Below are 21,359 nucleotides of genomic sequence, written 5' to 3'. Positions count from 1 at the left end.
TTTTTGGAACGCATTTCCTGTCCGCTGTCCAATTGGGCAAATAAGGAAAAATTACAGCTTAGATGCAACAGGCCTGAGTGGGATCCCTAGGGAGTGGGCGCTGGTTCCCAACCACCCAGTCCTCTGCTTTGTTGTGCCCCCCGCCTGGAAAGGAAGGATGCTCCAAAACCCCGCCTATGCACCTATCAGCATCACCGGCCGGAAGGGCGGGGATTCGTGCCACCCAATGGCGCTACTGCTACACCGCGCCCCCACGGGACAGACTGCCAAGCCTAACCAATCAAGAGGGGAGGGATCGTTCTCCACAGCCAGTCGCAGAGCCATAGGGCCCGGCCCCGACACCGCCCCCGCACGCGGGGAGGTGACCGTTGGACCCAAATGGGCGGTGCCACCAGCCAATCAATACGATTCTAGGCGTTCCAGCGACCAATTAACGAGAAGAACGCCTCCGAGCCAGGCAAGCAGAGGGCGGGAATAGTTACAAGCATAGGCCGAGGCCAGGATTGGGCCCACATTTTTCTGTTGGGTATGGACAGAAGAGAAGGCTGCTGAGCTAGGTTCGCGGGAGCGGGAAGTTGGAACCCAACCACTGTGAGGCGTGGCCAACTGCGTCACGTTGCTCAATCGACTGTCCTTAGACACCCGCCATCCCTTCTGTCCCGTTCCTCTCACCTTCCTTCGCGGCATTGCCGGCGGCTGCGGCCCGACAGTTCCGACTCGGGCAGCGGCAGCAGCAGCAGTAGGAACGGTGGCTCCGGCGGGCTCCGTGGCGGCCTCTGTAGCAGTCCCAATCCTGCGGACGATCCCAAGTGCCTCCTGCTTCACAGCGTCTAGACCCTTCTGCGCAGGCGCCGCGGGCTGAGGCGCTTTTTCCTTCACTTCCGGCTGGGGTTCGCGTCACCTGACGTTGAGGGCCAGAGAGGATGCTGGGAGGTTCGCTCCTCCTGGTGAGGCTAGTGAGCGCCATTTTGGAATTGGGCAGAGAGTAGCACAGTTGTAGAAATCCGGGCCAGCCATTTTTAGTTAGGGGATTGGCACCTTTTGTGGACGTGGGCAGCCATTCTTGTTTGGGGCTGAAGCCTGACAATTGAAGTTAGCCGTTCTCATTTTTACCTTGGGCAAAATTTCCCTTCCCGGTCGTTTTAATTTCTGAAGTCGAGGAAGGAAACCCCCAGAATCCATCAGGTGGCTGAGGTTTAACCCCTTCGTTGCCTAATTGGCTAAAGGACATTTCTGTTTATCGTATAAACTCAAAGTTGGGAAGGGATATTTTGCACAAGAAATTGTATCTTGAAAGCCATTCTGTATCTCAAAGTGGTGGGAATGGGGCTTGTAAAAGGAACTAAAGGGTAGCGTCCATCATCAGGAAGTTCGTTGTCTGGTAGAGGAGACATTGTCCTTGCCCTTAGCGAACAGCAAGTAAGTTAGCCGTTCACGTCGCGGAAAGAGGTAAAACCATTCTCCAGAAGCTGTAGCTCCAAAGACTCCCCAGTTTCACTCAACGGTGAGCGCCCACCTCCTTCCCCCGTTCTGTCTGGGTTTGAGAGCCCTGAGTGGCCCGCGGGAGTGGGGGTGGGTGCCGGCGCGGTACCAGAGTCGGAGAAGCCGTGAACTCCTTTTAGCCCAAGGGATCTCTGGAAATCAAAATGCTTGAGTCAGGAGTTGGGGGAGGAGGGAAGAAGAGGAAGGAATATTTTTAGCGAATTGGCTTTTAAAAAAAGGCAATGGGTATTTAAATAATAAAAACAACAATAATAATAATGGGGTTGGTTGTGAGAGGAAGGAAAAGCTGGTCAAGGATGTCAGGCTAAAAAAGCCATTTTTAAAAAGCTGGAAAGTGGAGAGCAGGCGTTGAGGATTTAACCTCGCTGGAGGAAATGCTTTCAGAGTCATTAAGTTAGAATCCTGGACCCCAGTTCCCCCCCACCAGCCAAGCTAAAGAACAAAGCAGCAGAAAATAAACATCTGATTGATGAGAAAAACAGAGGACTCTGAAGAGTTCAAGTTCCAGACCCTTAGCACTGCCGTTGTCTGGGATATTCTGGGTTAGTGGTAAGACCTGCAGCTTTTCAGTATTTAGTATTTAGCTTTCAGTGTTTCATATAAATACCTCTGAATAACCTACCTAAGGTTGAACTGCACATAAGAACTTGTTGGAAAAGGGCTCACGTTTCTTCCTCTTGTATCTCTTCAGCATTTAATTTCCCACTATTACTGTTATTTTGCACTTCCTGGTGTGTTCTGAGGTCAGTCGTGGATGCTCTGGCTCCCAGACTAGGGTAAGAAGATCTTGTGTTAAAAGCCTGTCTCAGTTTTCTGTGTCATCCTTAATAGTGTGCCCAGACCATGCTACGCCCACACTAAATGCTTGCCAGTCAATCAGAACATGTTTACCGTTCCACAGTCTCTGAATGGATAGCACTCAAAGATGATGAAATATCCCTCCGTGGCAATTAGTCTTTTAGAATAAGATCTTATTGGGGCACCTGGGTGGCTCCGTGGATTGAGCCTCTGCCTTCGGTTCAGGTCATGATCTCAGGGTCTTGGGATCAAGCCCGGAATTGGGCTCTCTGCTCAGCGGGGAGCCTGCTTCCCCACCCCCCACCCCCCCGACCCCCCGCCACTGCCTATGCCGCCAGCCGCTCTGCCTACTTGTGATCTCTTTCTCTCTCTGTCAAATAAATAAATAAATATCTTTAAAAAAAAAAATCCTATCCTGACTTAACCATTCATCATATAAATACCAGCATTACAGATGTTCAGCATTAATCGCTTACACTGAATTCTCAAACACTGCAGCTGATGCTGAAGGATTTACAGTTTCATTTAGACATGGTTCTTGTCCTTGGAAAGTGTGCACTCTGGAAGAAAAATGAAAAAACACTAACATCAATAGGATAGAGAGATGATCAAAAGGAAAACGTGTACTTAAGAGGAAAGTAGAACAGCTAGGTATATTTAAGAATGGGGAAGAGGGAACCCTAAAAGCTTTTTTTTTTTTCCTTCCTTTCTTCATCTGAATCAAATATAATCTTTACTTTAAGGATCATTTTCATCATGGCTCAGTTAGCTCCTGAAGCAGGAACTGATGTTGGTTTCAAAGTTTCTTGGCTAGTTGCCCGGGCCCAGCCTCACCACCAGACTTCACAGGCTGCTCAGCTCCACTGTGTCTCCTGCCTTTACACTTTCACACAGGTTTTTTTTCCTGCCTGGATACGTCTTTCTTGAACATTTACTTTCTTCAGAAAGCTTTTCCTGGGCGCCTGGGTGACTCAGTGGGTTAAGCCGCTGCCTTCGGCTCAGGTCATGATCTCAGGGTCCTGGGATTGAGTCCCGCATTGGGCTCTCTGCTCAGCAGGGAGTCTGCTTCCTCCTCTCTCTCTCTGCTTGCCTCTCTGTCTACTTGTGATCTCTCTCTGTCAAATAAATAAATAAAATCTTAAAAAAAAAAAAAAGAAAGAAAGCTTTTCCTGATTGGGGCGCCTTGGCATCTTAGAAGGCTAAGTGTCTGACTCTTAGTTTCAGCTCAGGTCAGGATCTGGTGGATCCCAGGATAAAGCCTACCACGTCAAACTTTGAGCTCAGCAGGGAGTCTGCATGAAGATTCTCTCCTTCTGCCCCCCCCCATCCGCCCCCGCCACTCATTCTCTCTCTTGAGCTCTCTCTGAAATGGATAGGTAAATCTTAATTTAAAAAAAAAAGTATAGTCATAGCTCTACTAGTACCCAGTCCAGGGCTCCGATGTCAGATCGGGAACTGACTTTCAGCTCTGCCACTTTCTGTCTGCATTGCTCTCCGACAGGTTTTGTTTTTTTTTTTTAAAGATTTTATTTATTTATTTGACAGAGATCACAAGCAGGCAGAGAGGCAGGCAGAGAGAGAGGAGGAAGCAGGCTCCCTGCTGAGCAGAGAGCCCGATGCGGGGCTCGATCCCAGGACCCTGAGATCATGACCTGAGCCGAAGGCAGCGGCCTAACCCACTGAGCCACCCAGGCGCCCCTCCGACAGGTTTTTTAATTCGTGCCTCAGTTTTCCTATCCGTGAAATGGGGACACTGACAGCTGCTTCCCAGGTTATTGTAAGGATTCAAGGAGACAGCTGTCGTAAAGCATTTAGCACAGTCCCTGCTGCAGTAAATACCTTGTAAATGGCTGTCGTTAGTGATATTTATAGTTCAGTCACCGTAGCCATGGCTAACATCCTACTGTTAGTGAATATATCTTTACCAGGTCTAGCGATTGTTTGCTTTTGTCTGTTCAACCTCACCTCAGCTCAAGAAACATGGAGTGATAAGCCCGGGAATTCTATCTCAGGTTTTGGGCCACACCCAATAGGGGCAAAACACCATGTCTCCCCAAGCCAGTAATCTCATGGTCACCAAATACTGTGGAAAAATAGAAGGATGAGCAAGGGTCAGACATGGTACAGAGGAGGAAGTAGAGTGTTTTGTCTGGAGGGTAAAGGAAAGGGTTTCTAGAATAGGTGAAAGAAGAATGGGGTTTCATAGGACAGACAACTTTGCCAGCAGGCAAGCAGAAGAGGGGCTTTCAGTGCAAAGGGAGCCAGCAGTGTGCACAAAAGTGCAGAGGGACAGAGCAGCACAGTATGTGGCAGTGACTGACTGACTGAGGGCAGGGTGGAGTTGGGGGTTTGCCAGAGAAGAGGCAGGAATGGTTTTGGCAAAGCTTCCTCCTTCTGAGGAGCCTGGACTGGAGGTGATGGGACATCTCTGAAGGCCTTTAAGCAGAGTAGTCCCACAATCACACTAGCACTTAGAGATCTCTTTCTAGAAGCTGTGAGGGGGACTCGTCAGAGGGGCAGGGAGACCAGTGAGAATCCCTCTGTAACAGACAATAACCTTATCCAGAATTGAAGAGGAACTGAACCGGGCAGGGGGCGTGGGGCTGTCTTGTCTTTCTTGTATCTATATCTTGTCATTTGTAAGCTCCCTAAACGATCCCTCAGTTTCCTTTAAAATGCTCCCCTTGGGTTGCCCTGGTGGCTCAGTCATTAAGCATCTGCCTTGGGCTCAGGTCATGACCCCAGGGTGTTGGGATCAAGCCCCGCATCAGGCTCCCTGCTCAGCGGGGAGCCTGCTTCTCCCTCTCCCACTCTCCTTGCTTGTGTTCCCTCTCTCGCTGTGTCTCTCTGTCAAATAAATAAAATCCTTAAAAAATGAAATAAAATAAAATAAGATGCTCCCTTTGCTAGTAAAATGGTACGTTTGGTATTTCAAATGCAAAGTGGAGTTGTTTATTGTTTGCTTCAAAGGTCTGGGAGCTCCTGGGAGGTTGGGAGCCTTGCCTGGCCGAGTTACCCCGTCAAACCCCGTCTCCAGCTTCGCCCTGGCCGCCTGTCCTCTTCAAGGGCTCAGTAAATGCAGTGACCACTGCCAGGTGTTGGCTGGTTAGGTAAGACTTGCCCAGAACCAGCCACTCTCTCTCCTTGAAGCCTGTTTTTGACCAGGGATGTGCCCAGGAGGGGTTAGAGATGGTAGTTACTTTGTGTGCAGACCCACTGTCAAGGTGGAGAAGACTGCCTTGCCCTTGGGAGGGGCTAGCATAGCCAGGCCAATCTCGTGACTTCTCAACAGAAGTGTTGGCCTAGTCTCTGGCCCTTTGGGAGACCCTCAGAGGTTGCTGATGGGACCGTAATTCATATCCAAATCTTTCCATTCACAGCTGCCTTCAACATGGAGTCAGCACAGTCACTAAGGGTCACTTCTGTCTCACTCTTCTTGGAAGTGGTCTGGAACTTCTCTTACCTTCTTGGACCCCTTGTGAATTTAGTTTCTCCATCACCCTTATCTACCACTCGCCCCCAACCCCACCCCTGGGGAAGACATAGGACAGATCCCAGCAAGCTCAGGCACAGCTCCCCGCCTCTGCAGCTGGGGTTATAAATAACCACCAAAACTAAACAGTCAAATAACTACATTTTGAGAATTGCTTAAAAAAAAAATCACCCTAATCCTGATTCAATAGCAATTCTCCCTCTCCTGCCCTTCACCTCCCCGCTTATCTACCTCCCTGCACTTATCTACCTCCCTTCCCTGATCTAAGCTCCCTAGGGAAGTCAGTCTGCGCACAAAGGCTGGTTGTGATAAAGACATCCTTTTCCATATTTGACAGGGCCAAAGCCCTCCAGGGCTGTAGTTATAGTTACACAGTGTTGTTATGGCAGCAAAGGACTCAGGGCGACATATGCTCCTGGGTGGTAATTGGGTTCGCTTTAGCAGACTGTCTCTCCCTGGGTTCTCCAAGCCCAAATTCACTTATCAAAAAGACGGGGGAATTGTCCTTATGGATGGGCCTTCATTTTTTAAAAATTTATTTTATTTTGGGGCGCCTGGGTGGCTCAATGGGTTAAGCCGCTGCCTTCGGCTCAGGTCATGATCTCAGGGTCCTGGGATCGAGTCCCGCATCGGGCTCTCTGCTCAGCGGGGAGCCTGCTTCCCTCTCTCTCTGCCTGCCTCTCCATCTACTTGTGATCTCTCTCTGTCAAATAAATAAAATCTTTAAAAAAAAAAATTTATTTTATTTTAAGTAAGCTCTAAGCCTGGTGTGGGGCTTGAACTCATGACCCCGAGATCAAGAGCTACTTGCTGTACTGACTGAGCCAGCTGGGTGCCCCGCCTTCCTTTTTTTCTTTGAGCAAAACCAAATTCTTCTTCATTCCCCAGAATGGAATGTGCCCAGTGATCCCGGGTTGAGACTTTCTGGACTGCAGGCACTTTCATTTATTCATTCAACAAATATTTACTGAGCCTCTGATAAGTGCTAGGATTGGGCTGGGAGCTGAGTGCAACCGTGGATAAGCAGATGTGGTCCTTCCCCTCCTAGAGCAGAAGATGTAGGACAAGTGTGTATAGAGGGGGCTGGCAGAGTATGACTTTCACCTGCACTAACCCCTCCACCTTTTCAAACATTAACACAACAGAAATACAGTAAATAAGGTGCTTGGGTATTTTTTTTTTAAAAGATTTTATTTATTTTTGAGGGAGTGAGAGAGAGCGTGAGCAAGGGGGAGGGGCAAAGGGAGGGCGAGGGGAAGAAGCAGACTTCATGCTGAGCTGGGAGCAGGACATGGGGCTCAATCCCAGGACCCTGGGATCGTGAACTAAGCTGAAGACAGAGGCCCAACTGACTGAGCCACCCAGGTGCCCCAACACTAAATAAGTTGTGAGAGAATAAGACCTCCTTAATCTTGCTGCTGTCACACAGCTAGTTTTCTTTTTTTTTCTTTTTTAATAATTGGGGAACTGGAAATGACACTATTATTTATTTATTTATTTTTAACTTTTTTTTTTTTGACAGACAGAAATCACAAGTAGGCAGAGAGGCAGGCAGAGAGAGAAGGGGAAGCAGGCTCCCCGGCGAGCAGAGAGCCCGATGTGGGGTTTGATCCCAGGACCCTGGGATCATGACCCAAGCCGAAGGCAGAGGCTTTAACCCACTGAGCCACCCAGGCACCCCACAGCTAGTTTTCTTTTTCACAGATGACCTTTCCAATTTTTCACCACATGAACACATTTTATTATCGTGCATATTTTTGTTTAGATGCACCCATTGTTTACATGAAATTTCATATTTACGTATTCTCCACATGCGCCATGTTTCTCTATGGTCTTCATAATTGTAATTATGATCATTGTGTGACGTCACCTTGTGGTACTGTGACGTATGTGCTCAGTCCCCTGTGTGGGATTACTGAGGATCTTTTACGTCAGATAATGCTGCCTCAAGCGTCTGCACGCCTCTGTAGTTCTATTCTGTGTTTATGTCTACCCCTTATGTATGTATCACTTTTTCTCTTTCCCCAAAGACTTGCCCAAATGTGAAGTGTCACCATCATCGTGTGAGGTGCCAGTTTTAAGACATTATTCCCAGAAGTGAGTGTTACCACTTCATAAGATCTTGCAGTTTGGGGCGCTGGGCTGGCTCAGTCTAGAGCGTGCAACTCTTGATCTTGTGGTTGTGAGTTCGAACCCCACCTTGGGTGTAGAAATTACTTAAAAATAAAAATCTTTAAAAAAAAAAAAAAAAGATCTTGGGCGCCTGGGTGGCTCAGTTGGTTAAGCCTCTGCCTTCAGCTCAGGTCATGATTGCAGGGTCCTAGAATCGAGCCCTGCATTGGGCTCCCTGCCTAGCAGAGAGCCTGCTTCTCCCTCTCCCTCTGCCTGCCGCTCTGTCTACTTGTGCTCTCTATCTCTGTCAAGTAAATAAATAAAATCTTAGAAAAGAAAAAGATCTTACAATTTTAGTCAAAATGAAAACTGTGTCTCCCTCTGATGTACTTTGGATTTGATTCCTGGTAAGGATTTACTTTCGTCTCTCCCATGTGTTCCTTTACTAGTTCTGTTTCCTCTTCCATGGAATCCTACTCATTACCCATTTCTCTGCTGGGGTCTTGAGGATTTTGTTTTTGAGTCTGAACAAGGGTCAGATGGATGGATAAATAGATAGGCAGATGCTTTGTGTGAGCCCTAGTCAGTTACGGAGTCAGTGTTATTAAGAATGCAGAACCTTTGGTTCGTAATTCTTGCCCTAGTGTTTTCTCCTCACTGTTTCACTCTGGCTTGCTTGTGACCTCTAGGGGTAAGCTCCTAGTCAAGTGTGCAGGCTACTGAGAGAGAATGGCCCCTTGAACGGAGTGTGGAGGTGACAGGCATGAAAGCCATGAGGAGGCAGTCTCCCTTTTTACCTCAGCAAGAGGCAAGGGGCCACTTTAAAAGTACTCTTGCCTTGGGGCACCTGGGTGGCTCAGTGGGTTAAGCCTCTGCCTTGGGCTCGGGTCATGATCTCAGGGTCCTGGGATCGAGTCCCGCGAGTCCCGAATTGGGCTCTCTGCTCCGCAGGGAGCCTGCTTCCTCCTCTCTCTCTGCCTGCCTCTCTGCCTACTTGTGATCCCTCTCTGTCAAATAAATAAATAAAATCTTTAAAATAAATAAATAAAAGTAGTCTTGCCCATTACAGGAACCTTGAAGATGGTTATGTAGACAGTATTTTCCCAGTGACCTAGGAGAAACCGAGTCCCAGGAAGGGGAAAAAAAAATTCCCAAACCAATCAAGCTTCGGGAGGATGAAAAATGACCCCGAATTTTGCCATTTGTAAACTGTGGGTCTTTTTATTTTGTTGGGAGATGCTTTCCCAGGAATGGGGGCTAGGAATGGGTCCCTCTGAGTCATATACACATGCTTACCCAGTCTCCCTTGTGACTAACTGTAGCCAAACATGAACCAACTGGCCAAAGTTAGGGAGGCAAGCTGCAACTAGGAAAAACATTTCTCTGTTTAAGGCAAACCCACACATATACGGTCCAAACCCACAACTGTGGGCTTCTTAGCTTGCTCTAACCAATATCAGGGGCTTCAGATAATTGTTTGTTTGTTTGTTTTTACTAGCCTAGAAATTACTTGAGGGTAAGTAGGCATCTATCTGGTCATTAGCTTACCTGCCTTGCTTTGCCAGTAGATGTCACTACACCAAACCACATTCTCCCAAAAATAGTCCGAGAAAGGAGAGGCCTTCTGAAAGGCTAACCATCCAATCATCATGACCCTTTTCTCCCAGGACTTCCAATAATACCAGTGCAAAGCTATCAAGGGTATGTAAATATACATGGTTCTAGACAGTGCTGAGGTCAGAACTCAGCAGGTCAGAACCCCAGGTTCTGGGTAATCAAGAATTCTTATCCAGGGGCCTTCCCCAGATTGGATGGGAAGAACAGCTGTACAAGAAGGGTGGCAGGGTGAGAAGGCCTTTAAAAGGGGGGAGTACATGATAGACTTATCTAGGAACAAGAGCGAAAAGTCTTGGGGCTGTTCCAGATGTCACTGCAGAGCTGATACCTCAGGCAAAACACTCCACCCACCCTCCACCCCTGCTCCTCCGTCCACGTGAGCAGGGGCCATCCCTTGCCTGGAGGGCTGCAGGGCTGGGGTTGGCTGGTGAGTCCTGGGCCTCCCCAGGGCAGAGCCACACCATGCCAGGACACTGGGAAAATTCCTAGCACTTCAGGCCATCATTACTATTCTCCTTCAAGACAAGTACAAACAGCATCAGTAATCTGGGGGAAACAGCCATTCTTAGCTCCTCTTTTTTTTTTTTTAATTAAATAGTTCTGTTTTTTAAGATTTTATTTATTATTTGAGAGATCACAAGTAGGCAGAGAGGCAGGCAGAGGGAGAGGGGGAAGCAGGCTACCCACTGAGCAGAGAGCCTGATGTGGGGCTTGATCCCAGGATCCTGAGATCATGACCCAAGCCGAAGGCAGAGGCTTAACCCACTGAGCCACTCAGCTGCCCCTCTTAGCTCTTTTGTAGATTTTTTCATGTGCCTCTGGAGAATAAAGACTAGAATCCTTACCTGGCAGCTGGAGTCCTCATCTTACACAACCTTATTCTCTGGTTTGTAGCCTCATTGGCCTCCCTGCAATTCTTCTGGAGGGCACTGGTTCCTTCCACTTCAGGACCTTTGCACTTTACTCTGCCTGGAATGTTCTTCCTCATACTCTTCTTCACCTATTTCCACTAATCATTCAGATCTCAGGCCAAATGTCACTTCCTGAGGGAACTGTTTCCTAAAACTTCCAGACTAGATTCAGGCCTCGATTTCTATACCCTTAGGCATCCTGTACGTTTCTTCATACCTCTCATCTCGGTTTATATGTACACATTGACTTGTGTGACTTCTGGATTCTTTATCTTCCATCCCCTAACATACACCCCAGACCACAGTATCCTCAGTACCAAGCACCGTGCTTGATAGGCTCGGTTCACTATTGGGTGTTTGAAAGCATGGCCAACATTTAAATGAAGGAAGTTAGAAAACATTGTGTTACCCATGTCTACACATGCATATCACATTCGTATACAAAATATAGTGCCTAATTCCTGTCATTTGCCTCCCAAGGAAGACCCATCAGAGTCCAGAAAAAGGTCATGTCAATTATTAGCCAAGGGAAAAGTGGGAAAGTCACCCTATGAGGCGAACTTTAAAAGACTGCGGAAGGAGGGAGGCTGAGGAGTTGAGCCCCACGTGTGAAAATGGAAAGCAGTTACTTGCCTGCTGGATTACCAAATCCCAAAGCACAAAGGAAAATCCATTGAAAACTAGACTGTGGACTTGGCAAAGAAGTGAACTATGTGTGTTGTTCACCTCCATCCCCCTAGCACCGAGTGTGATGCCTGGTGCATAGTAGGAATTCAAGAAACATGGGTGAACTCTCTTGTTAAAGCTTAAAGGCAGTAGACTCAGGTCTCGAGACAAGGTAGTGTGGAGTTATTCACTTGGGAAACCCCAGAGGCAAGAAAAAGAGAAAAGTACAGAATAGGGTCAAGAAGGGTTCCTTTACATGTAGAGACAATAGCCGTACAATAGACTGTTTCAGGGACATTAGGGCTATTCAAGTCCCATCCCTTGACCTTTTGAGATCACATTTATGAAGGGCATTTACCGGGCGCTCTCACGGAAGGCATCTTCTTCCCACCAGCCAGAACCAAACTGTAAACTATATAAAGCACCAGTCTCATCGTACCCCACATTGTTATCTCCTTCAGTGCCCTCCAGACTGTTGGGCACATGCCCTGTGGGTCTCTGGGGCATATTGTGCTCTGGTTTTTCACCAGAGAAGGGAAAGTCCCAGAAGGTGGTGCCCTTCAGTCAGGAGTAAAAATGGCTGCATCTCTCAGGGCAACCAAAGCCTGGGCCTGGCATTCCCAAGCCCACAGCAGGGAGGCCATTAGCCCTGATCCCAAGAATCCCTTCAACCAGCATCTCTGGCTTTTAGCCTTCCATCCCTGGCACTTAACCCCTTGGCCCCTGAAGCAGGGACGTTTCGAATAGTTTTTCTTGGAGCCATGGAGGGTTCAAAAGAATTCTTGTACATGAAAAAAGGGAATCCTCCAAAAACAGCTCTTGAGCTGCTCGACCTCACTGATTTCTCCTTCCCCCGGCAGTGCAAGGCTTACAGAAGAGCCTGCAGATTTGGATGTAGGTCCATTAGTTTCATTCTAGCCAGTTTCATGGGTCTCAGCCTAGATGGTACCCAAGCCTTGGGCCCCAGGAAGGGTGTGTGGGCTGTCTCTGGAAACTGAAGGCACAGGAATCAAGAAAATACTTTGACTCTTGTCCGTGGTGTACTGATGCGTCATGGAAACTAGTCCCAGGGGCTTCCCCTCACAGCTCCCCCACCCCTCCCCTTCCAGCAGCCTATAAATCACAGAGTATTAAATACTGTCTGGAGGACCCTTTTTACCCCACGCCTTTCTGGAGCTCCCTGCCAGGCAGAAGTTTGCAGCAAACTAAGCAGAGAGAAGAGAGAATGGGCAACAGGCAGGGGTGCTCATTATTTATCTGCCAAACACCACAAGTCGGGTACTGGTCCCCAACACGCTCGGACAGGCTGGACCAACAGTGCGGCCGGTGTTTTCTGGCCTCGGAGAGCACCTTATTTGGCTGCCCTGCCCCAGAAGTGGGGGAGGTAGAGTCAAGGGGTAAGGCCCTTCCTTTTGTGATCACGGTGGTTTCAGAATTAAAACACACTTTCGGTCCTGGATCAGCTCTTGCCTTCTTACCACCCTCCTCTGCCTAGTGTTCCCTAGGGCCTCCTCTTGTTGCCTCTCTTTTGACCCCCACAAAGAGCTTTCTCACTTTACCTCCCATACTGCAGAAATTTCTTGAGTCTTGGCTCCAGAACTCTGGCGGCCCTGCTTAGAGAGCAGCACTAACTAACCCTTCCACCTCCTTTCATTTTCTCTCCTTTCTCCCAATGGAAATCCCCCAGCTTCCCCATCTCTCTTTCCTCCCCCAAGCTAGGAAGCTTGGAGGGAGCAAATGGATTTGATCCTAAGCTAGTCCACTGAAGGAAAGACATGCTTTTGCCAAGGAAAAGTTCCAAAAAGTGTTCAACTCCCACACCAGGAACAGCTGGAACCTGCTAGGCTTACCTCCGTAATTTCTGAGCACTGCTTCCTGCAGTATAAACAAAGTTAGAATTCTAGAAAGTTTAGGGCTGGGGAAGTGGCAGGGAGGCAGGGGAGTGGGTGGTCTGACGGGTGGCATAACTGGTCTGGCCTGTATTCCTAACTCCAACCTTCGACCTCTGGGTAAGGGGTGGTGACCCCCCTGCCCCATAGTGGTTATACACACAGTCTTTGAAAGCAGGTGGACCTGTCACTTCTAGCCATATAACCTTCAACCCGTTTCCCAACCTCTCTGAGCCTCAATTTTCTCACCCGTGAAATGGGGGTAATTATACCTTCTGTATAAGGTATAATAACTATGAGTATTAAATGAGACTATGTGTGCAAATTGCATAGCCTATAGTAAGCACCCAGTAACTGGATGTTTTCTTCTAATGCTATGTAACAGGGACACATGGCCTTTGGCATCCCGATTACATTACTTCCTTCCTGGGGGGCTGATGTTAATGTCTGCACAGGTGGTGCAGACTTCTGGGGCATTTTGAGGAATGCAGGCCCATTGCTGGTTCAGGGATCCCAGAATTTCCAATCTGCCTTGGGAAGAATTCAGAGTTGAGTGTATTGGGCCAAGAAGTTGACAGGGCAGTTTCTAAATCCTCGCTTGATATTCTGGGCAAACACCCAGGAGGTCAAAGAATTGGATAGAGCTTCTGGGTGGGACTTCCAAGGAAAGTGCCAACTCGTGTGATATTATCAGAGTGGCATGGAATAAGCAAGGTCCAACTGCTTCCTACCCCAGCAGAATACAGGCTACTTTGTAAACTACCAGGCCTTTGCCCAAGTTGATTGGAAGCAGGGGTCACAAAGGCCACTGGTGGAATGTATTGGAACATTCCAAGCCCTTCCACTGTACAAGAACACAATTCCTCGAGTCTTTGAGCCATTGGGGGCTTCTAGGATTGAGCACAAGCTCATACCCTCCATGATGCAAGTAGGAGAAACCACCTGCTCTGAAAGGAGAACGGTTCTAAGTGTCATAAAATTACTAAATGGGAAGAGCGACAACCCAGCCCTTTGGGACTTTCTCATGAGATAGACAGACTTGGCTGCCAAAGCCATTTTGTTGAGCCAAAGCCATCTCGTGGAATGCATGCGTTGGATACAGGATATCCACAGGAAAACCAGGAATAGGCACCTCATTTAGTCAGGGCTCAAGAGTTGGATGGGATATAACCGGACTTCATTCTTCCAATCAGAACCAAAGCTTACCGTGAAGCTTAATGAAACTTTAAGAGTCTGATCCCCTCCCTTGCACAGAACCCTTCTAGGGCCTTGTACCTAATTCTATAACTTCTTACTCCTTAACTTAAAGAGGAACCCCAGATGATAAACATGAGTCCTCACAAAACCTGGAGACTTCCTTCCCTCCTTTCGGTCAGCAGGACTTTTAACCTCAACTCCCAAGAGTGATCAGGAACATTCAAGAGTGATAAGTTGGAGAAACAGTCTTAAATAACCAATACTGACTCACCACTGCCCAGAGCAGTGCTCACATTAGGGGCTGACACGAAATACAAGAGCAGGGGGCACCTGGCTGGCTCAGTCAGTTCAACGTCCGACTCTTGGTTTTGGCTCAAGTCATGATCTCCCAGTTGGTTGTGGATCAAGCCCTGCATTGGGCTCTCTGCTCAGTGCGGAGTCCGCTTCAGGTTCTCTCCCTCTCCCCCTCCACCACCTCGAATGAATAAATTTACAAAAAATACTACAGCGAATGGTTCCCCTTCTTCCGAACTGGGGAGAAGGGATAAAAATATATGAAATGACTTAGCAGACATAAGAAAGCTACCCATAAGCTAGGACAAAATAATAGGCAGCAAGTTGAACGCCTAAGCCAATTAGCTAAGTGCTGAGGGAATCATTAGTCCCAGACTAGTCCCGCTGAGGAATGTTTGGAGGAAGTGAGGTCTACCTGGAGGTTAAAGCAGATGGTGAAGAAGACAGTATTGCCAGGAGGCAGGCAGGGTCAAGGGCAAACCTCATATACCAGAGAATAAAAGTGAAAAAGCCTCTGGTGATAGTTCACAGTTATCTATTACAAAAACCCTTTAGAGATAATATTTTGAGCTCTGAAAATAACCTCTGGAGCCTGTGCCCCGGATCTAAAGGAAATCAGACTGCAAACCAACTTTCTAATCAACTCCTTCCTTCTGTTACATTTACAGTCTTTTTTAGTTGGATCTCGTGATACTTGATGCCTGATTTGGTGCGTGGTGGGAGGCGAAGGGAGAGGGATTGGATGTGGAATCAGATAGAAAACGTTTATGGTGGTGTAGTTTATTTGCTCCCAGATAATTGTATTTTTGAGGCCAATTTAAGGTAAATGGGAAGGGAAGAGAGAAGTCAAGGGGTCTGAGGGGCTCCTGGCCAGCTCGGTAGGTGGAGTGTGTAACTTTTGATCTCCGAGTTGTGAGTTTGAGCCTCACAGTGGGTATAGAGATGACTTAAAAAAACACAAATCTTTAAAGGTTTCTTTATTTTAGAGAAAGGGAGGAGCAGAGGGAGAGGGAGAATCTTCAATAGACTCCATGCTGAGCATGGAGCCTGATGTGGTGCTCGATCTCACAACCCTGAGATCACGACCTGAGCCAAAACTGAAGTTCGGACGCTCAACTGACTGAGCCATCCAGGTGCCGCCCCCCCCCCCCCCCCGCCAAATACAAATCTTTAAAAAAAATAAAGGGAGCTGAGACTCTGCAGTCTCCTGGGAGTGTGCATAACCCAACCTGTCTTTTTTTTTTTTTTTAAGATTTTTATTTATTTATTTGACAGACGGAGATCACAGGTAGGCAGAGAGACAGGCAGAGAGAGAGGAAGGGAAGCAGGCTCCCTCCTGATCCTACCCTGGGATCACGACCTGAGCCAAAGGCAGAGGCTTTTATCCACTGAGCCACCAAGGCGCCCCCCCAACCTGTCTTCTTCAAAGACTCTGATCTCTGAGAAGGCCTGGTGGTGGGAGTGGGGGCTGTGGCACAAACTGTTCCTAGCAAGGCACTGCTCTAGATACCAAATGGTTCTCCAAGGCACCTGTGATCAGATGACCTGGCAGAAGCCAAGTTCATTTTTGTGAGACCCTGCATGCATGTCAGGCCCAGCGCTTGCTGAGTAATGAGAGTGATGACCAAGACACACCTGTTCTCCTTAGGAAACTTCTCTAGTTTAGAGAGGTGGACTTGTGTAACGAATGAAAAATGCCAGCCTGAGTGTTCCGTAGGCCAAAAAGCCAAATCTTCTGTCTTTCACAGTGACCTTTTATTTATTTTTTATTTTTTTAAAAGATTTTATTTATTTATTTGACAGAGACATAGCAAGAGAGGGAACACAGTAGGGGGAGTGGGAGAGGGAGAAGCAGGCTTCCCCCCGAGCAGGGAGCCCAATGTGGGGCTCGATGTGGGGCTTGATCCCATGACCCTGGCCTGAGCCGAAGGCAGATGCTTAATGACTGAGCCACCCGGGTACCCCTCACAGTGATATTTTAAAAGGGAAATAATGAGAGTAGCTCTGTTTGTTTCCTAAGACATTCCCTTAAAAGATGAGCAGGGCTTGCCGCACATCCGAGATCCCTCATTCATACACATATCTAACTCCTCTTTTTTAGGAAACAGCTTGATTGAGGTATAAATTACATACCACAGAATTGACTTATTATATATTTATAACCATGTCATTTCCTTTAGTAAGTTTCTAAATTTGTGCAACCATCACCACATTCCAGTTATGGGTCCTTTTTGTCCTCCCCAAAAGTTCACTGGGCCTGTTTTCAGGTAATCCTTGTTCTCATCCCAGCCCTAGGCAAGTACTGATCTTGTTTCTGTCTCTATAAATTTGCCTTTTCTGGACATTTCATATAAATGGAATCCTATAATATGTGGTCTCTTGCATCTGGCTTCTTTCACTTAGCATCATGTGTCTGAGGTCTATGTATGCTACCGCACATAGCAATAGTTGTTCCTTTTCGTTGCTGAATCATATTCCACCTAAATTCTGTTTTGAGACAACAGTGAACAGCATGCAGGAGCCCTGGTCTCTGACCCTGTGTCTGATATCCTGAGTGCCCTCTGACCAGCCCTTCTCTTGTTTAGGCATCCATTTCTCCATCTGTAAAATCAGAGGACTGATCAGGAAGAGTCTCTAACATCTCTCTCAATTCTTCTTCTTCTTCTTTTTTTTTTTTTTTTAGATTTTATTCATTTATTTGAGAGAAAGAGAGAGAGAGAGAGCATGAGTAGGTGGACGGGCAGAGGGAGAGAGAGAATCAGACTCCATGGAGCAGAGAGCCTAATGCAAAGCTCAGTCCCAGGACCCCAAGATCATGACCCAAGCCGAAGGCAGATGCTTCAGTGACTGAGCCACCCAGGCGCCCCCTCAATTCTTTAAAAAAAAAAAAAAAAAAATCTACTTTGTATTTTTCATGGAGTGTCACTAGGACCAGTATTCCAAAATTTTGACGTCTCTGATCCTATATTTACCCTTTACCTGTTTTAGAACTTCCACCATATCCTATATGGTTAAGGATTAGGAATCTTCGTTTTAAATAGCTTGCCATTTAGCAGGAAAGTTTGATTCCCACTGAGAGGAAGAGTGAAGGAGTGAATGTCATCCAGTCTGAAAGACAGAAAATGAGCACTTGAGATAAGTAAGCCAGAAGACAGGAAGTGGTGGGCCACAGCAGGGGATGATATGTGTCAGAGGCAGCCCCCAAGGTCGAAATCCAGGCCATCGAGTTACCTTGGGAGTAAGAGGGAAGGGAGAGAGGGAGAGAGAAGCCACCACAGTGGGAGAAGTGTTGAGGGCTGGGACCCCTCCCTACTCTGTTCCCATAACCTCATTCATTCCCTCAACCCTCCTGCCCCATCCCTCTCCGGCTGCTCTGCTCCTTCAGTTCTGACCCCATTTCCTCAGGATCTCATTCCCTGAGGAGCCGGACCTGACATTTCAGACAGAGGCTGAGGAAAGGAGGTAGGTCAGAAAGAGACACAGTGTGTCTGCGTCATCTTATGTTCTGTTTTATTATTTGGGAACCTGAGGCCCAAAGACGTAAGCACTTGGACATTTACCTGAAAGTGCAGAGACAGTCCGCCAGGTACCCAGGAATATCAAGAGCTCTCTATTCTCTGAACAATTGCTATGAAGTGTCAGGTTTTGGAGGGTAAAAATGGTGGTCTGGAATTCCTATGCTTGTTTGTAATTGTGGCACAGAGGAATAGGGTGAGGGTCAAGGTGCCCTGGAAATTGGGCCAGACAGCACCATCAGAACTAGAAACCTTCTCTTGGTTATGAGGACCCCAGCCTTCTCTTAATTCAATAGACAGCAGGATAAGACCTCCTTGTTGATCCTCTGATCTGGTAGAATTCCCTCCAGTCTTTGGTCGTGGTACTCCCTGAGACTCCTGCAAAGTATGGCCATACTTCGTGTATGTAGTCCTCCACTTTTGCTGTTTTCGAGTGCCTGCCTCTGACCCAAACTCTCTGAAGGCAGGAACCATGTCAGGTCTCAATCAGATAGCATCTAGCCGGGTACCATTTCTGCACACAGGCTTCAAGGCCTGCTGGGTTGTGACTTCCAGCATAGGGACCATGTCTCTGAACATTATTGTCATTCCTTAGTGCCCAGCTCTGTGTCCAGTACCTAGTGATCATCTGAATAAATTTGTGCTGAGTGAATTAATAACTATCATGTTGATAAGGATGACAGGGGGAACAGTAACAAAGGGTTGTTTTGTTTGTTTGTTTGTTTGTTTTGCAAGCTACAAGATGCTTTGTAAGGCCAGGCATCTCCGTTAGCAGCACACAGCCTCCTCAAAGCCATGGTTTTCCTTCAGTGGAGGAAAAAGACAAGGGTTTATCTTCAGATGAGGTCTTTATCCCCTCCATCAAGCCCATGGCAGGAGAAGCTATCGGTGATAGAGAAGGGAATAAGAGACAGCTGCTTGGGCATGATACTTGTGTAAGGAGGAGACGGGGATCTCCTATGCAGGCTTGCCTTCTCACTCCGGCTAGGTCAACTCGAGTGTCTCTTGCCAACAACTTATCTGGAAGGACCATGACTCTCTGGACTCAGAAGATCCAATTCTTCAGCTGTGCCATCTCCATTGGTTCTTCTTCCACTGTCCTGGTCCTCAATTCCTGGTGTTATGGCTTTAGAACAAAATTTAAACACCGTGTCCTTGAGACTATCCACCTTAGCCTTCTTTCCAACAGAAGAATGCATCTGCCTACTACTATGCCATATTATCTTTAGAACCACTCTGTGAGGTTAATGGAGGTGATTTTTGCAGAGAGAAAGGACTCCACCTGCCCAAAGCATTTCAAGATTCGTCATTTAGGGCTTTGCCCTCTAACACACACTGTATGGCTTAACCAATAAAAATTACCCATCATCTCCTAAGAATGACTGAGAATTTACATGTTGAGGGGTCCCAAAATGGATCTCAGGAAAGAACAGATTTCAAGAGATCAACTAGCCATCCTTTGGCTCTTAGGTAGGCCAATGGTCTAGAAGTTGAGTGTTGGTTGGGAAAGTACTTCAATTTGGAGTCAAAAGACCTCGGATATAAATCCTGGGTCTGCCATTTACTGAGTGGATGATTTTGGAGGAAGTCACCTAACATCTGTGAGTTAGCCTTCTATAAAACAGGGATAATAATGTCTGTGTTTTTGTTTTTTGTTTTTATTTTTTTTCTTTACATACCCATTGTGAAAATTAAATGAGATGATGTATAAGAAAGTTGTAAAGTACTAGGCAAGTGTTCATTTTAACGTCTCAGGCAAATTTGCATCTTTGGAGACTCTTTATGTAAAATACAAATAGTAATCCATCTGTGTTCATGACAAAGTTTTACAAGAATAGGAGTTCAGGTCTGGTGCCTGACTGCCTGAATAACCTTGGGCATGTTATTTCTTTCTGAAACCTCATTGAAGAGATCTCACTGAAGACCACACCATCTCATAGGTGTGGTCATGAGCATTAAATGAAGGAACATACACATATACCTGGTGTAAAGAAAGAAACCAGTGAATGTTATAGCTGCTACCATTGCTTATTTTATTAATGGAGAGATGGGGGCAGGGTGGTCCAATAAGATCTGATAGAGATCTTTTGATCCTTTTGAGCTAGAAATCAAAAGGACTCACTTTTTTGGGCCTCGGTTTTCCTACTTGCTCTGTAATAAAAATCTACGGTTTTCTTCTTCCAGATTGTCGTAAGAGTTAAAAAAAAGAAAAAAGTATACAAAAGTATATGAAGTATATGAAGACTTTGAACTGATTGCACTTGAAGAACATTATAAATTGCCAGATTTTTAAAAAATGCTCTATTATTTATTTATTTTATTTTATTTTTTAAATTAACATATAATATTTTATTAGCCCCAGGGGTAAAGGTCTGTGAATCGCCTGGTTTACACACTTCACAGCACTCACCATAGCACATACCCTCCCCAATGTCCATAGCAAGATTTTTTTTTTTTTAAGAACTGAATTAAGTTGGGGCGCCTGGGTGGCTCAGAGGGTTGGGCCTCTGCCTTCGGCTCAGGTCATGATCTCAGGGTCCTGGGATCAAGTCCCACGTCGGGCTCTCTGCTCAGTGGGGAGCCTGCTTCCTCCTCCACCTCTCTCTGCCTGCTGCTCTGCCTACTTGTGATCTCTCTCTGTCCATGAATAAATAAAAATCTTTAAAAAAAAAAGAACTGAATTAAGTTTATAAAGACTATTACTCTTTATCATCCATCAGTTTTTGTTGATCCCTATCTGCCAGTATTAAAGTCATCCTCTTCATGGAAAAGGAATACAGCATTTCCCAGACAATAAAAAAGATTTCAAATGTCAGATTTTTTTTTTTTAAGATTTTATTTATTTATTTGGCAGAGAGAGAGAGATCACAAGCAGGCGGAGAGGCAGGCAGAGGGGGAGGGGGGAAGCAGGCGCCCCTGCTGAACAGAGAGCCCGACACCTGGCTTGATCCCAGGACCCTAAGACCAGGACCAGAGCTGAAGGTGGAGGCTTAACCCACTGAGCCACCCAGGCACCCCTCAAATGTCAGATCTTGATGTAAACCCTTAGAATCTGCTAGAGCACATACTCTTTGTTCGCAAAGAAAACCATACTTCAGGATGTTCCATTGCCTCACATTTGTTGTGCGTATGTAGGTTGATTTTAATATTCAGCCAGTGCTTAAATTTCTACTTTGGGTATTAAGTGCTTTCAATAGGTAATCACAGAATGACCTCTCCTTGCCTTGCAGGATGCTCCCAGATTACCTCCTTTTCTCTGATTAGCTAGGATGGCTTCAGGGAATACCTTCATTTTAACATTAAAGTGGGCAAAAACAGAAATAGAAAGACAAATCTGTAGCAAGATCAAAAATAGAATTCATAG

The 21,359-nt window shown here is 46.7% G+C and overlaps 1 protein-coding gene and 1 long non-coding RNA gene across 3 annotated transcripts in view; one reads left to right on the top strand and one right to left on the bottom strand.

Annotated features, from left to right (window-relative positions):
* Positions 1 to 856, bottom strand: part of KAT7 (lysine acetyltransferase 7) — a 33,637-nt gene extending 32,781 nt beyond the window's left edge. For both annotated transcript variants that reach the window (XM_047709302.1, XM_047709303.1), the window contains exon 1: positions 673 to 856. In XM_047709302.1, the coding sequence (XP_047565258.1) occupies positions 673 to 687 (15 nt within the window). In that variant the 5' untranslated portion in view covers positions 688 to 856. The remainder of the gene's footprint in view (positions 1 to 672) is intronic.
* A 97-nt stretch (positions 857 to 953) lies between these two features.
* On the top strand, positions 954 to 19,383 carry LOC125088190 (uncharacterized). Its single transcript, XR_007123605.1, has 3 exons — positions 954 to 1,504; positions 2,195 to 2,279; positions 18,984 to 19,383. It is a non-coding gene; the product is annotated as an uncharacterized LOC125088190 (long non-coding RNA).
* Positions 19,384 to 21,359: the final 1,976 nt, after the last annotated feature.

Source organism: Lutra lutra, chromosome 16 (assembly GCF_902655055.1).
Source record: "Lutra lutra chromosome 16, mLutLut1.2, whole genome shotgun sequence".
NCBI classification, from domain to species: domain Eukaryota; kingdom Metazoa; phylum Chordata; class Mammalia; order Carnivora; family Mustelidae; genus Lutra; species Lutra lutra.
The sequence above is the reverse complement of the archived record's forward strand: the minus strand, read 5'-3'. Positions and strand labels throughout refer to the sequence as shown.